The following is a 14,772-nucleotide window of genomic DNA, read 5'->3' as shown; positions in this document are numbered from 1 at the left end:
AGCTATCCTGACAAAAGTAGTCTTCGCCTGCCAAAGGCTCTGGTGGTGACGCCGCCTTGGGCTCCACGGTGACCTCCGTCTCACCGTCCTGCTGGTCTTGGTCTCGTTGCACTGGTATGGAAACCTTTGCTTGACGCCTCGGTACTCCGCGCCTGCGCTTGCCTCCTTAGCACCAAAGAGGAAATAAGGACACTGCGCGCGCTGGCACCCGCCTGGTCTCGGTCGTCATCGCTCACGTCACGAGAACCTCGCGAGGTTTTCCTTGCCTTGATCTCTCCGCCCCTCGCGAGCCAACCTGGTGAGGCCGCTCCTGAGGAGGTCTTGTGCCGTCCGCCTCGCGAGGCTTGGCCCCTCGCGAGGGTCTTGAATGCTTGTTGGTGAAGATGGGCCGTACGGGGCCACTTGCAGAGCCACGCCATGGGCCGCAGGCAGACAAGTCTAGGGACCCCCGTTCCCAGAACACCGACAATCAGTGCAAGCACAAGAAAAGAGAGCTAAGGCAAAGGCAGAGAAAGCTGCAAAGATGCCAAGTATTGGGGAGGCATCTGAAGTGTTCCTGAAGAGCAAGCAAGATCAACTAGCCTATCTGATTCAAGCTACATTGAGGATTGAGAAGGGCTTGGCCACCCTGACTCAGAATCAGGAGAGCTTGGAGAGGATCATAGAGACCAAGTTTTATGATCTTGATCTGAAGGTCACTGAGATTCAGACAACAGTTGAGCAGCTCCAGGAGGAAGCAGAAAAGAGAAGAGAGGACAAGGTACTAGAGATGCTTTTCGGCAAGTGCCCAGAGGACAGAGGTCAGCTGCAGTGCCAGTACCAGATACGAGAGCTACATCATCTACACCAGCAGCAACAGCTTCTGTGCCACCTCCAGCAGCCACTCCACCAGCTCCAGCTACATCAACTGATGCCTTCGTCCTTGGAGTTCTCTCTACACCACCTCCGAAGACCAAGCCTGAGAGACGCATAGCATTATGCATTTTCAAACTTTTTGGTAACTTGTTGCCAAAGGGGGAGAAATGTATAGATCATAGGCTTCGAGAGAGAGTGTTTTTCTTCTTTATCTGTCTTGCTATTTGGTTGAACTATATTGTGTGCTTGTTTGATACTATATGTCCTTGTGTGAGATACTTGTATGATCATGTGTTTGATCATATGTTACTTTAATGCTTGCTTGGATAATACTATCTCTTATATCCCATATATGATCATTCACTTTGCTTGGTGATGAGTGCATGCTTTTAATTTCTATCATGTTGAGCACTCCACCAAGATGTATGTGACATGGAAGAGTGACCCATGATCATAATCGATTGTGCATTTGCATTCAAAAGCAAATCTTAAATAATGCACAAATTTAGGGGGAGCTCTTGCTTATCACATACTTCTCAAAGCGACGATGTATTTCAATCTTATTATCATTTGTCGAAGCTTTGATCTATATCTTGTCATCAATTACCAAAAAGGGGGAGATTGAAAGTGCAACTATCCCTGGGTGGTTTTGGTAATTATTAACAACATATAGCTCATTGAGCTAATGCTATTTCAAGATAAATATTTCAGGAAAGCTCAATGATTGGCATGGCATGGATTAGGAATGTGGACCCCTCAAAATGCTAAGGACACATATTGGCTCAAGCTCAAGACTCTACATTTTACTTTTAGTGATCCAAGATCACATTGAGTCCATAGGAAAAGCCAATACTATTAAAAGGGGATGAGGTGTTAGCTTAATGGCTTACTTGCTCAAAATGCTTAGTGATATGCTCCAAAAACCCTCAACCACTTTCTCATATCCACATATGTCCCAAACCAAAAGTTAAACTCGGCCCCACCGAAACATTCTATCCGGCGCCACCGAGTTCACTTGACATAGCCACTGCCACAAACCCTAGTCACTTCGGTCTCACCGATAGGGATCTCGGTCTCACCGAGATGGGATTGCAAACTCTCTTTTTCCCTTCGTAACGTTTCGGTCCAACCGAGATGAGCGATCGGTCCCATCGAGTTCGCAATGCAAACTCTCTGTTTCCCCTTCGTAACGTTTCGGTCTCACCGAGATGAGCGAATCGGTCCCACTGAGTTTTCTTGACCAACTCTCTGGTTAGCTTATTACCAAAGTCGGTCTCACCGAGTTTGTGTAATCGGTCTCACCGAGATTGTGTAATCGGTCTCACCAAGATTACGTTATGCCCTAACCCTAATGACATCGGTCCCACCGAGTTGACATGTCGGTCCCACCGAAAAGCCTAACGTTCACATTTTGACAGAAATGAGATTTTTGATGAGGTAAGGAGAGACGAGGACATTGTTGAGGGAGAGGGGCATGGTGGTAGTGGGGATGGGGTGATGACCTGAGTGAGTAACTGCGAGCGTTGATCCATCGCCAACAGTAATGCCAGAAGAGAAACAGGGCTGGGAGGAGGTGAGTATACCTGACGATGCGGCCATGTGCGCAGTGGCGCTGGTGTCCAGGTACCACTATGCACCGGATGCGCCCGCCTGCTCCTGTTGGACCTGCATGTTGTTCAGGGCGTGGATCAACGCGGTCTGGTCCCATGCGGCACTGCTAGTGGAGTTGGGTGGGACGCCGCCCACGGGTCCGCCGGCGGGAGCGCCAGTGGGAGCACCGGCAGGAGCTCCGTACAAGGGGTGCGCGGGGACGACGCCGGGGTGCCAAACGACGGGTGGAGCAGAGCTGGGTACCCCGCCGTAGTGGGACGCGGCGCCGGCGAAGGGTTGGACCCCGCTCGGGCGCGGGCCAAGTATGCCCGAACCAGGAGCGTGCGGACGCCAGAGCATCGGCCATGCATGAACCATGCCGGTCCACGGCACTGGTGCAGGAGGCCGAGGCGCGGCGGCGCCCCCGCCGGAGTTGGAGGACTGGCCGCCGCCCGACCCGCCGGACCTGCCTCTGCCCCGGCCACGTCCACCATGGTTGTTGTTGCCGCACCCGTTGGAGTTGTTGCCGCCGCTCCAGCCGTGGTTGGGCCATGCCAGCGCCCGAGCCGCATGGAGGGCAGTCTCAGTGGGGCGCTCGTCCGCCTGACGGCTTTCCTCGAGCATGAAGAAGGCGCGGCACCGGAGGAAGGTGGGGAACGGTGTCTGCATTGTCAGGATGGGTATAGCATAGCGGAAACGCGAGTGCAGTCCATGAAACATGTTCATCACGTGGTCGCGGTCGGTGACGACCGCGCTGACGTCGGCGAGGCGATCGCCGCACTCCTTGACGCGCGCGAAGTAGGCGGCGATGGAGGAGGATCCTTGCTCGATGCGCCGGTAATCGGTGGAGAGGAAGACGATCTGATGCTCCGTGTTCTCGAGGAAGAGGGTGCAGATGGCGGACCAGACCTAGCAGCGGTGGCGTCGCGGCGATGGATGAGCCCAAAGATGTCGGGGCTCACCCTGTTGTAGAGCCACGAGACGATGTGTGCATCGTCCTGAGCCCATGCAAGGTTTGCAGCACGCCACGCCCCGGCGAGATGCTCCTGGACGCCATACTTCTGGAACATGACCTCAAACAAGGTGCGCCATTGGGAGAAGTTGGGGGTTGAGGGAGAGCACCAGCGACACATGTTGGTTGATGAACACCGCCGCGAGTGGAGACTGCAGCGGTGGCGCCGAGGAGGTGGAGACGCCGGGGTCCGGGATGAAGAGCAGATGTCCAACAGTGCCGCGAGAGAACACGAAAGGGGTGAGCAGAGACTGGCTCACGGGAGAGGGGTGAACCGGTGCGAGGGAGGAGGTGGGGGAGGTGGAGGAGGAGGTGGGGTGGGGTTCGCCATGGGGTGCAGTTAGAGAGAGGCAGCGGAAGGGGGGCCTAAACTTGCCTCTGATACCATGTGTGCGAGGGAAAATGCACCTTGGGGTGCTCTCATTGCATTGATCTCAATATATAGGAGCCGTACATGTACAGGGCGCCATAGCGCATGAGAGAGAGAGGGAGGTGAGGCGACGTGCGGGAGGTGGAGGACGTGCATGACGTGCATGACCATGCAGCCTAGACTAGCAACCGCTAACACTTGTGCTGAGCCGTAAGGTTCAAATCATCTACTTCATGTACATCGCGTGCGTGGGCGAAAGGTTGCTACTGCTGAAGGTGGAGTGTCATGAAAGATCGGGCCGCAACTACAGATCGGATCTCGCCATCGAGGTTCGGTCTTCATCACAGCTGATGATGGATACCGCAATACCAAGTGGGCCCAGAGTGTATCTCTCCATCGTTGGAGGAGCAATCCTACTCTTTGAACTATCGAGCACGGTGGCATACTTTTCTGTATACCCGTAAGTTACTTTTATGATCACCCAGTTACGATAGGATGTTTGACAACCCCAAAGTAACCATCTGGTATGCAGGTCTACGTATACTTTGGTACATCATGACCGTCGCAATGTTCTTGCACAACATGATCGATAAGAATGAGTGTGACCGCGTGACCAAGATTTAGATTACTCCTACGAATTCATGGGGACTGTGGTGCGTCCAATTAGAAGGGGAGATTGCATCCAACACTTTCTTCAAGTTCATTATGAGATTCGAGATCAGGATACTTGTGAAGATCTTCAAAGAGATCTCATTGAGTGATGGACGTGGAATGGGCAACAGAGCTAGTTGTGCTTCATGTCATTTATGATGAACTTTGTGTTATGTCTTATGTGACGAACAACTATGTTGAATTTAAGCTTGTCAACTGATGAACTATGTAACAAGTATACTATTTTTGTTTTGTTTGTTTCAGATTCATTTCACATGAATTTTAATTGTCGTATCATGATTTATTTCAAATATGTATGCAATTGTGAAGAAAAGCAAAACAAAATGCATCACCACCTTTTTCATCACCTGTTGGAGATGCTCCTAAGAGCGTCTCCAGCCGTTGGCCCCCCCAGGAGGCATAAAAATCGCCGCCTGGGGGCGAGCTGGCGGTAGAATCAGCGCTGGGGGCGGTTGGGCATCCAGCCGTCGCCCCCAGGCACTGATATCGGCCCATTCCTGGCCGCTTTTCGGCCCACTATCGGTGAAAAATGGCCCGATCTCGGCGAGAAACGGCCCATATTCGGCGTGGTTCGACATGGTTCGGCGTTGAATTATCAACATAAATAATTTTTTTATCACATAGTTCATCACAGAAAATCAAATAGTTCAACAAAATAGTGCAACAACAAATAGTTCAATACAAATTATATAGTTCAACAAATAAAAACTCATATTTCATCACACGTCGAGCTAGGCGTCGCCCTTGATCCTCCATAGGTGCTCCACCAGATCCTGTTGCATTTGATGATGCACCTATGGGTCTCGGATCTCCTGACGCATACTGAGGTAGGCAGTCCAGGTTGTCGGTAGCTGGTGATCAACTTCGGCTAGAGGACCCTGCTTGCAGTATGGTCCAGTGTCAAACACTGGCTCTTCCTGCTCGCTCTCGATGATCATGTTGTGCAAGATGACACAACAAGTCATGATCTCCCACATTTGATCTTTCGACCAGGTCTGAGCAGGGTACCGGACAACAGCAAATCAAGGTTGGAGCACACCAAATGCCCGCTCGACATCCTTCCTGTAAGCCTCATGCACCTTGGCAAAGTGGGACTTCTTGCCTCCTGGCACAAAGTTTGAGATAGCCTTCACAAATGTCGACCATCTTGGATAGATGCCATTAGCTAGGTAGTACCCCTTGTTGTAGTGCCGCCCATTAACCTCGAAGTTCACCGGAGAAGAATGACCTTCAACAAGCTTGCCAAAGACAAGGGAGCACTCAGCGCGTTGATATCATTGTGAGTTCCTGGCATACCAAAGAAGGAGTGCCAAATTCAGAGGTCATGTGTGGCCACCGCCTCAAGTACCACACTGCAACCGCCTTTGGCGCCTTTGTACATCCCCTGCCAAGCAAATGGGCAGTTCTTCCATTTCCAATGCATGCAGTCGATGCTTCCAAGCATTCCAGGAAATCCTCTTGCTGCATTCTGTGCTAGGATCCGAGCAGTGTCTTCCGCATTGGGTGTTCGCAAGTATTGAGGTCCAAACACTGCCACCATTGCCCGACAGAACTTGTAGAATCACTCAATGGTGGTGGACTCGGCCATGCGCCCATAGTCGTCGAGTGAATCACCGGGAGCTCCGTATGCAAGCATCCTCATCGCTGTCGTGCACTTCTGGATTGAGGTGAATCCAAGTTTGCCGATGCAATCCTTCTTGCACTTGAAGTAACTGTCGAACTCCCGGATGGAATTCACAATCCTAAGAAAAAGCTTTCGGCTCATCCGATAACGGCGCCGAAATACTTTGTCGCCGTGCAGTGGAGCGTCGGCGAAGTAGTCGGAGTAGAGCATGCAGTAGCCTTCGAGACGATGCCGGTTCTTTGCTTTGATCCGGCCCGACGCCGAGCCACCTCGCTGTGGCTTTTCATTGCTCGCCAGCAGGCCGGCAAGGGCGGCGAGGACCATGAGATGTTCGTCTTCCTGGACGTCGGCCTCGGCTTCCTCCTCCAGCAGCGCGGCGAGCGCCTCCTCGTCATCCGAGTCCATTGCCGAGGCAGGCAAATCGCCGAACACCTTGCGGGCACGGTGGTCGCGCACCGGCCGCTACACTGCCCCTCCGCGGCCGGAACGCCAAAAAAATCGCCGAGCCAGTGGTGGAGAGGCTGCCTCAGCGAAACCTCTGCTCTTTTTCCGACGGAGAATGGGCAATCTAGCGGTGGTGGGCGATGGGCGGCGCCAGGATCATCCGGTTGGCGGCCGAGCGCGCGAGGGATGGGAGGCGAATCTGGAAGATAATCTTGACTTTTCGCCTGACGGTGTGGGCCAGACGTGCTTTTCTCTTGTGCCGGAGCCCCGAGCGCCCCAATGCGCCGGGTTCGGCCTGCGATCGCCGGGCCCAAAAACGGGCCGAGCCAGCAGATTTCGGCGTCCTAGGGACGCGACTGGGGCGTTTTTTCGACGCCGGCGCGGAAAGTCAGGGGGGGGGGGGGGGGTTGTTGAGGGCGCGGCTGGAGATGCTCTAAGAGAACAACGCTATGGATGTAGACTTCCGCAAAAACACTACGTACCCTGCATCAAACCGGAAAGCGAACAGCCCCCACGCAGGACGAACAGAAGCTGGAATGATACCAAAATTGCTACTAGTACACAAGCACTTAGAACATTTATACGGTATTGCTCGGCACAGCCGGCGCACCTACAACGCTAGGATAACTTTCACATCCGTTTAAAGGAAATGGTACAACACGGGAGAACCAAAACTAAGTTTTGGTGCTTCTGGTTACATCTTCAGACACAACATTCCACACGACGAGACACTCGTCGCTCCCACCAGCAAATGGTAAAATGGCACCATGCCACAGCTGTATGAGAACTTCAAACCATAAGAGTCGTCGCAGTACCTGCCTTGCTGAATTGACGAATGGGAATTAGACTCACTGTATCCTTTGGCTGAGATTCTATCAGTATATGATCGAAAGCCATTCATACTTCTTGATTAGCAGTATCTAAGATGCTCTGTAAAAAGGATGCCTTGGCAGAAGAATCGGTCGAAAACTGACCCAAAACTGCAATCGTCGCTGTACTACTCCTGATTTTCTCTATCCCCCTTGATATCATGCAGATGTGGTTGGCTTCCACAACAACTATGGCTCCACGGTGTGAGACGGAATAAACTGCTTCAGCTATCTGTCTTGTCATCCTTTCCTGAACCTGAAGCTTGCACCCGTAGAAATGAACCAGAGCCTGAAAATGTGAGCGGTTGATCCCTTCACCGTCTCCACTGCCAAAGTAACCAATGTGCACTACTCCGTAGAACGGCAGGAGGTGGTGCTCGCACTGGGCACAAAATGGCAAATGCAGCTCAGAACTAATTGCTCGATGATCAGTAGCATCTTCGCCTGGTCTCTCATATACACTTGCACTGTTAAATGTAAAACCATTCAGCTTCACATCAAGATTGCATGCTCTGAACCTCATCAGCCATTGCACGTAACGCTGAGGACTGCCTAGAAGTTCTTTCCTGAGGGGGTCCTCACCAAGAGACAAGAGCATTGAGCTGACAGCAGAAACCATATTAGATGGAATGGATGCCGATTTTGCTGAGCTAGCACCATTAGTTGTAATCCTCTTTGCGTGCCCATTGCAAAGCGGAACCTCATGAGGCCTTAAGGGGCACCAAGTTAAAGAAGCAGAACGGCTGTCCATCTCCATGTCTATGCCTCTAAGCTTAAGAAGAGCCACAAAATCATTCCAAAAAGAGCTGTTCTCACCCTCAAAAACTCCCGAGCGAGATGAATGTGAAGTTCTAATCAAAGCTCCTGAATTTTTGCATTTAAAGTTCTCCGGCAACGGTATGTGCCAGCACTGCATAGCAACAGCAACACCAGCAGGTTGTATGCTAGCATGCAATGCACCACAAACTTCATTAGCTAATCTCTGAGGGTTTTGAAATCTCTTGGCAAAGACGTCAGCTACCCTTGAAAGCTTGCTTAACCCAACGACCCTTCCACCGGAGGGCACATATCCAACATGGCATTGTATGCTGAACGGAAGCAAGCAAGATTCACAGTATGAATAAAGATCGATATCACGAACAACAACTTGCCCTCCAGTTCCTCCAGCAGAACCAGTCCTTTTGTCAACACCAACCTCAGGAAACAGAGCACCCTGCACAATGTCTTTTACTTTCTGTCTGTAACCTGCAAGAGTGGTTTTAGCATTTAGGTATGCATCAAACAAGGCTCAAGAAGCAAGTGCGTCACATGTAAAAAAAAACTTTCATACGAAAAGCAACAACCTTAAACATTACTTAAAAATAGACATTGCACAATAAGGCTTAATTTGGACAGACTAGGGTGGACACCGATCCCAGCCCATCCTCGTGGAGTTTAGTTCAAATACTACGTGTATGGGCCCGGCTGCTGGACCATACAAATAAGGCCCAAAGTAAAACATATAAACATAGATATACGTCAGCCATGGGGCAACAGCTTAATACCATGACAAGTTTATAAAATGTAAAACCAGCACCCGTTGGCACAACAGTTGGCATATGCCCAACAGTCAATACTGTAATCTTCAAATAAATTAGCATAGGTGGTTCGGTTCGGTATAAAACAAGCACACAATCTTGAAAGTAAATAAATACAGAATATAGATTGCTAACAGATATTTCTAAGAGTCTCTTGATCATTCATCTATAGCCAACAGGGTCGTTAAGGAATCGGTTGCTCATGGACTTTATCTAGATTACCAAACACTCGTTAACTAATGTTTTGTCATTTCTCCACTGGCATGCAGTCTTCCGAGAAATGTTGAAAGCAAACGAAGATTATTATTCCTGAAGTTCTATAAATTTCTGGTGATAGCCATAGAGTTAAAAAAACATGGAGATTATCATTTCCAAATTCTACAAAGACTCATGAACTGCTAAATTATTGAAAAAGGGAGCTTAAAACATATGTATGAACCACGTTTGAAGGATACCTTAACTGACAGCTGGTCACAAAAAGACACTACTTGGAACTCCGTTAACTAGGAAATAATTCAAGTAAGCCTGCCTCTTTAAGAAGAAAATTGTCTTATGATCACCATGGGTATGCGACAATCCAGCAGACAATATCTCAACATTATTCAACTATCTATTTTGGTAAATGAACCAATGCCCATCTTACTTCTATGTCAATAACTGGTACGAGGAGTGCGTAGGAGAACCGCAGCTTGTTACAAGACTATGCAGATATCCTCCAAACAGTCCAATAAATGGCCAGCCTCACTATTTAGTATCGTACAAAACAAACCCCATAACTGTTACCTATGGAACGGTTCACTTTGGAATTTGAATTTCCAAGTGTTTGCATCCTAAGACATAATGTTTAGTATGCAACTATCCAGGGGACAATATCCAAACATTATTCAAGTTTTCATTTTGGTAAATAAACCATTGGCCTAAGTTGATAATCATTAATTAGTGTTGTACGAGTTTGTGGGAACGGCACAGCTTGTGATGAGACTATGCAGTAAGCACATATAATCCAATAAATGATGAGCGACTAATTAGTATCGTATAAGACAAATGCTAGACACCGACATTAGAAATCTTAATTAGTAATTACACAAGATTCCTCGGGAATTCTTAATTCCACAAATGCCATGTTCTGCGTGTTGACCATCAAGGACTAAGCGGTATCTTAACAAAACGACAACAATAACGGTTAACTGTATAATTTAATTTCCCGCTGTTCGCATCAGAGCTCCCAAGTCCCAACTGTTGTCCACTGAGACAACTTCACCGCCTTTTATAGTCATATACTGCAAAGTCGCAATTAAAACGTCAAATCCACACTTCCAAGAGATATTGCGGTCATCACAATCCAAGCCATCAAGCCCACTTTGTACAGTCCTGCTGGCTGCTGCATGGCTTGGTTGATGGACACTACACCCACATCAGAGCCTGATAGGTGGCCAATCACCAAATTTTCAAAGCATGGACCACGAACAGGAAGCAGCAACGATCACTCTACCAGCCGAGGAACACTATAGCAGCAATGATCACTCTACCAACACTATAGCAGCAATGATCACGACTGATGAACAAACCACTCACAGCAAAGTACCACCTTAAATTAAACCTCAGGCCAAGTGGTCAGTCAGACTGACGAAATGGAATATTCGGGGAACAGATTCCTGGACAACCCAAACCCCTCGCTCTGAGATCCGAGTTAACACACTCAAATTCCTCACGGCGTCGCTCTGGTGCTCTGAATGACTCTGTGGTTTCCAGAGAGCGCGGGGCGCAGCTTACGAATCAAGGATCAACAAAGGGGACGAACGGTAGCATGCGCGATATGCCACGAACGGATCCACGGGATCGGGCTAAGGGGGCGGGGAAGGCTGGCGACCATACCTCGGGTGCCGTCGCGGAAGGCCTTGGCGACGCGCTTGGGCGTCCGGCGCAGCCCCTCCCGGCGGTCGTCCTCGCCGAGCCCCGCCAGCAGCGCGCGCACCGCCGGCTCCATGGCGTCCCCCGGCGCCTCCCCGCCGCCGACCTCCACCAGGAGATCTTCCTCCTCCTCCTCGTCGCACCCGCAGGCGGCGACGGCGGCGAGGTGCGCCTCCTCGAGCGCTCCCATGGCGGCGGCAGAGGGTGTCCGCCCCGCCCGCCTGGTAGCAGCGGCTATTATTAGCGGTGGGGGAGCAGACTCGTGGAGAGTGGAGGGGGGTGGATGTGCGCCGCGCGGCCCGAGATGTGCCGTGTGTGGATCGGGCGCCGCCGCCCCCCGGAGCCTTGGATTTTTCCCCCTCTCCTCTCCTTTTCGCCCACAGACGGGCGGCGTCGCCCGGGATATATAGGTGCGACGGGCCCGCCACGCAGTTGACGACGGGCCCGCCTGTCGGCGGGGTGGTGGTGGGAAAGGTGCGGCCAGATGGGGTTGGTCCGGGGCGACGGTTGGTGCGGGTACAGGGACGAGGCGGGGTGGGCGTGGGGGTGGGTTGGTGGGTGGGTGGAGCACTGTGCTGTACGCGTCGGTGGCCGTCGGATGCGGCGACGTACGGGTCGGATCGGCCGAGGGAAGAACGGTGCGCTCGTCGTCTGACCGCGACAGCGGATCTAGGAATTTTGGGTGCACGGTGAGGGAGGGGAGAGTGGACTGGTGTTGGATCGTGCTTTCTATCGACACGCACTTCGACAAAAGAGGTTGGATCGTGTATACGTGTGGGGAGCCTCCGCCGTGATTTTTTTTTCCCTCTTAGAAAGGCACTTTCTGTTAGGCCTTGTTCGGTTGACAGGGATTTAGAAGGGGTTTGGGAGGGATTGAGGTGGATATAATCTTCTACAAATCAAAATCCATCCAAATCCCCTCCAATCCTCTTGAGAAGAGGTGTAACCGAACAAGGCCTTAGGGTGTGTTTGGTTTGAGGCATAATGTACTTCCTTTGTAAGCTTTTACTTCCTCCGTTCCTAAATATTTGTCTTTCTAGAGATTTCAACAAACGACCACATACAGAGCAAAATGAGTGAATCTATACTCTAAAATATGTCTATATACATCCGTATGTGGTAGTCTATTTGAAATCTCTAAAAAGACAAATATTTAGGAACGGAAGGAGTATTTACTAGTATAATAAAATGTTTTTTTAAGTAAAACTTTTTAGAGTACACGACAGTGTAAAAAAAACGTCTAACTAAGTTACGGAGTGAGTAGGACGTTACAGCCTTACAGGTGGGTTCTGCACTGTCACCAGTCCAGTGTTTGGTTTGCGAATGAGCCCGGGACGTAGTGAGCTCCCTATATGCCCAACAAACCGATTCCTTCAAATCAGTTGAACCATGCGTAACGTTTCAGCGTGCAACAAATCTGATCACATGGCTTGGGACAAAGGCAATTATTGGCGTGTTGGTTTCCTAGAGTTCTTTTTTGTTTTTTGCATGTGTGGCCTAGTGGAATCGATGTGGGCGGGATTCAGGCTCTCAGAGGGTCTAGGACATGTTTCTGCAACCTGTTTGTCTGCCCACAAAGTCCCAGGCTACATGAGTGTACCAATATCCCCTTAATGTTTGCTTGTCTGTGTTTCGGGATTTTGGGCTTGGCTGGTGCGGATCGTTCTATTTGGTTGCTTGCGCACCGGTGGTTACTCTCACCTCTTTTGTGCACATGGTGAACTTACCTCAGATCATGCCGAAGTATTTTCTGGCTGATCCCTCGATAGGGTACTTTGAACAGAGGAGTAGATCAGATGGAAACATGGAAGGATTTTATGCAGGTCCAGGGCCTCATGGAAGAGGTAAAACTCTACTCCTGCTTGTGTATAGGGGTTAGAATGATCGAGGGATCGGGCAATAGCTCTAAGATTTTGTATCTTCACAACTAGCCTAGCCCCGACTTATACAAGTATCAGGGTCTAGGTCTACATGATCCTAGTCACTTTGGAGGTGTCATCCTAGACGCCGGTCGTCTTGACGTGTAGGCCAAGTGTTCCGGGTCCACTTTGTCATAGGGCCATGGTACGAGTTAATCGGCCCAAGGCATAATTGACCTAGGGGCCCAGCCTGGCCTACTTGGGTCGACTTCGAGTAAGACGAGGTACCCGTGAGCCGTAACACTGTCACACCACCACACTTGAAATAACTTTGTCTATGAGCGTAGAAAAAAACTTACAATATTATAGTTGTGTGGAAGAAGCTAGTGGTCAAATGAAACTTCAAAGGATCGACCGCGTATGGTGAATTTGATGAAATTCATCAAAAATAGTTTCAAACTTTAACACAAAATTGAGGAATATATAGATTTATTTGTCTACGACCGTCGAAACGAAAAACTTAATTATAACACCGCACTCACAAGGGACTGCCAGTGAGATACTGGAGAAAGGTGGGGATGACGTGAAAGTTGTGTGAAACAACGAGATTTAGCTACTAAAAGGAAATTGCAAATAGTCAACCGTGTGAAACGAATTTGAAAAAAATTGTCTAAAAATGCTTCAAACATAAACACAAAATATTTACAGCCAATGAAACTAGGAACCAATCACGGGAATGGAATCACAACATCGATATGCATTTTTTATGTAAAGTTTATTTCAAATCGAAACACCATTGTGTAGCTTAAAAGTGATTAGGTAAAGGAGTTTAAGCAAGGTGAGGAGAAACACACCATCCAAAAAGGCTACTTACCTAGTGTTACCGGCCACCAGGTGCGAACGTGAGGTATTTTTGCACTCGTTGGAGCTTGACTCTGCTGGAAACAATCAATTTGGCCGTTCCTCTAGACCAAGGCTCTGGTCTGCTTTGAGCCGTTGAGAGTTGCACGATGCAGTCCCAATCAAACACTCAAGTAATCAAACCGCCCATATTTGACCCCCTAGAACCTACAGGGGTGTTTAGTGGGCAACCAAACAAGCCTATGTTCTTCAGAGATTACCCTCTCCAGCACAAGCTGGCAAAAACTTTTAAGGCAATTTTGTTCAAGGCATTAATTACATAGGGAAACCGGCACGTATCTTCTATATCTAAATAGCTAGCCCCCACTAGGCTATTTCTCTCAACATGCAAGTATGCCACCTCATCATTCAATATGCATGGAGAAAGGTCCACCACAACATGCAATCATGCATAATAAAAAGGCACCTCATCATGCAAACATGCATGAGAATTTACATTCTATTATGATATTTACATTATACAATAATCAAACACCACACATCATATTTATTTTTCAGCTTTAGTTCTCATATTATTACTCTAAATATTCATGTTTCATACAACCAATTCTAACTGAATATATTACAAAACATTCCCGCAACAACGTGGGGTATCATCTAGTTGAGATAGGTATTGAGGATGCTTGATTTTAAGGATAAGATGAGGTCAGTATTCTCTAATATTAAAGGGAAGTTGATAGGTTTGCCTCACCTTCTTCTCCGAGTTTTTTCTCCCCACAACCCTTTCTACCCTTTGGTTTCCTGACTATTTTCTTTTATAATCACAACCGATGTTGTGGAAAATAAAAATCAATGTAAATAGAGTAACTTGGAGTAATCTAAACCAAATCGGTATTTTCCCAAAACCATGTACATCAACTCAATCAAATCAACAAAATCTCACATTTCCTTGCCTTCCCCTATTTATGCCCAGATCAAATTAAACCTTGACAAAACTTAATTTAATCAAAAAAGTTCTTGCCTTCCCATACTCATGCTCAAATCAAATAAAATCTTACCAAAATGTAGAATATGGTGGTCGTATGTCAGACAAAATTGGTGTTGAACAAGTAGAATAGGTATGTCCCC

The 14,772-nt window shown here is 48.9% G+C and overlaps 2 protein-coding genes across 4 annotated transcripts in view; one reads left to right on the top strand and one right to left on the bottom strand.

The window, feature by feature from the left end:
* The window catches only part of LOC109746143 (protein IQ-DOMAIN 32), a 199,327-nt gene that overhangs the window by 42,518 nt on the left and 142,037 nt on the right, over nucleotides 1-14,772 (top strand). The gene's annotated exons all lie outside the window — the stretch shown is intronic.
* LOC109765368 (GTP cyclohydrolase 1) lies at nucleotides 7,105-11,304 on the bottom strand. Its single transcript, XM_020324158.4, has 2 exons — nucleotides 10,889-11,304; nucleotides 7,105-8,681 (listed from the first exon to the last, which is right to left on the bottom strand). Exons 1-2 carry the CDS (start codon nucleotides 11,112-11,114, stop codon nucleotides 7,465-7,467), a joined length of 1,443 nt encoding a protein of 480 aa, XP_020179747.1. The 5' UTR covers nucleotides 11,115-11,304; the 3' UTR covers nucleotides 7,105-7,464.

The sequence above is a fragment of the Aegilops tauschii genome, chromosome 2 (genome assembly GCF_002575655.3).
Source record: "Aegilops tauschii subsp. strangulata cultivar AL8/78 chromosome 2, Aet v6.0, whole genome shotgun sequence".
NCBI lineage: Eukaryota > Viridiplantae > Streptophyta > Magnoliopsida > Poales > Poaceae > Aegilops > Aegilops tauschii.
The sequence above is the reverse complement of the archived record's forward strand: the minus strand, read 5'-3'. Positions and strand labels throughout refer to the sequence as shown.

Coding starts and splice junctions, on each gene's coding strand:
- LOC109765368 (XM_020324158.4), bottom strand. CDS start 11,114: ATGGGAGCGCTCGAGGAGGCGCACCTCGCCGCCGTCGCCGCCTGCGGG. Junction 8,682..10,888: donor CTTCCGCGACGGCACCCGAG/GTATGGTCGCCA, acceptor CCACTCTTGCAG/GTTACAGACAGAAAGTAAAA.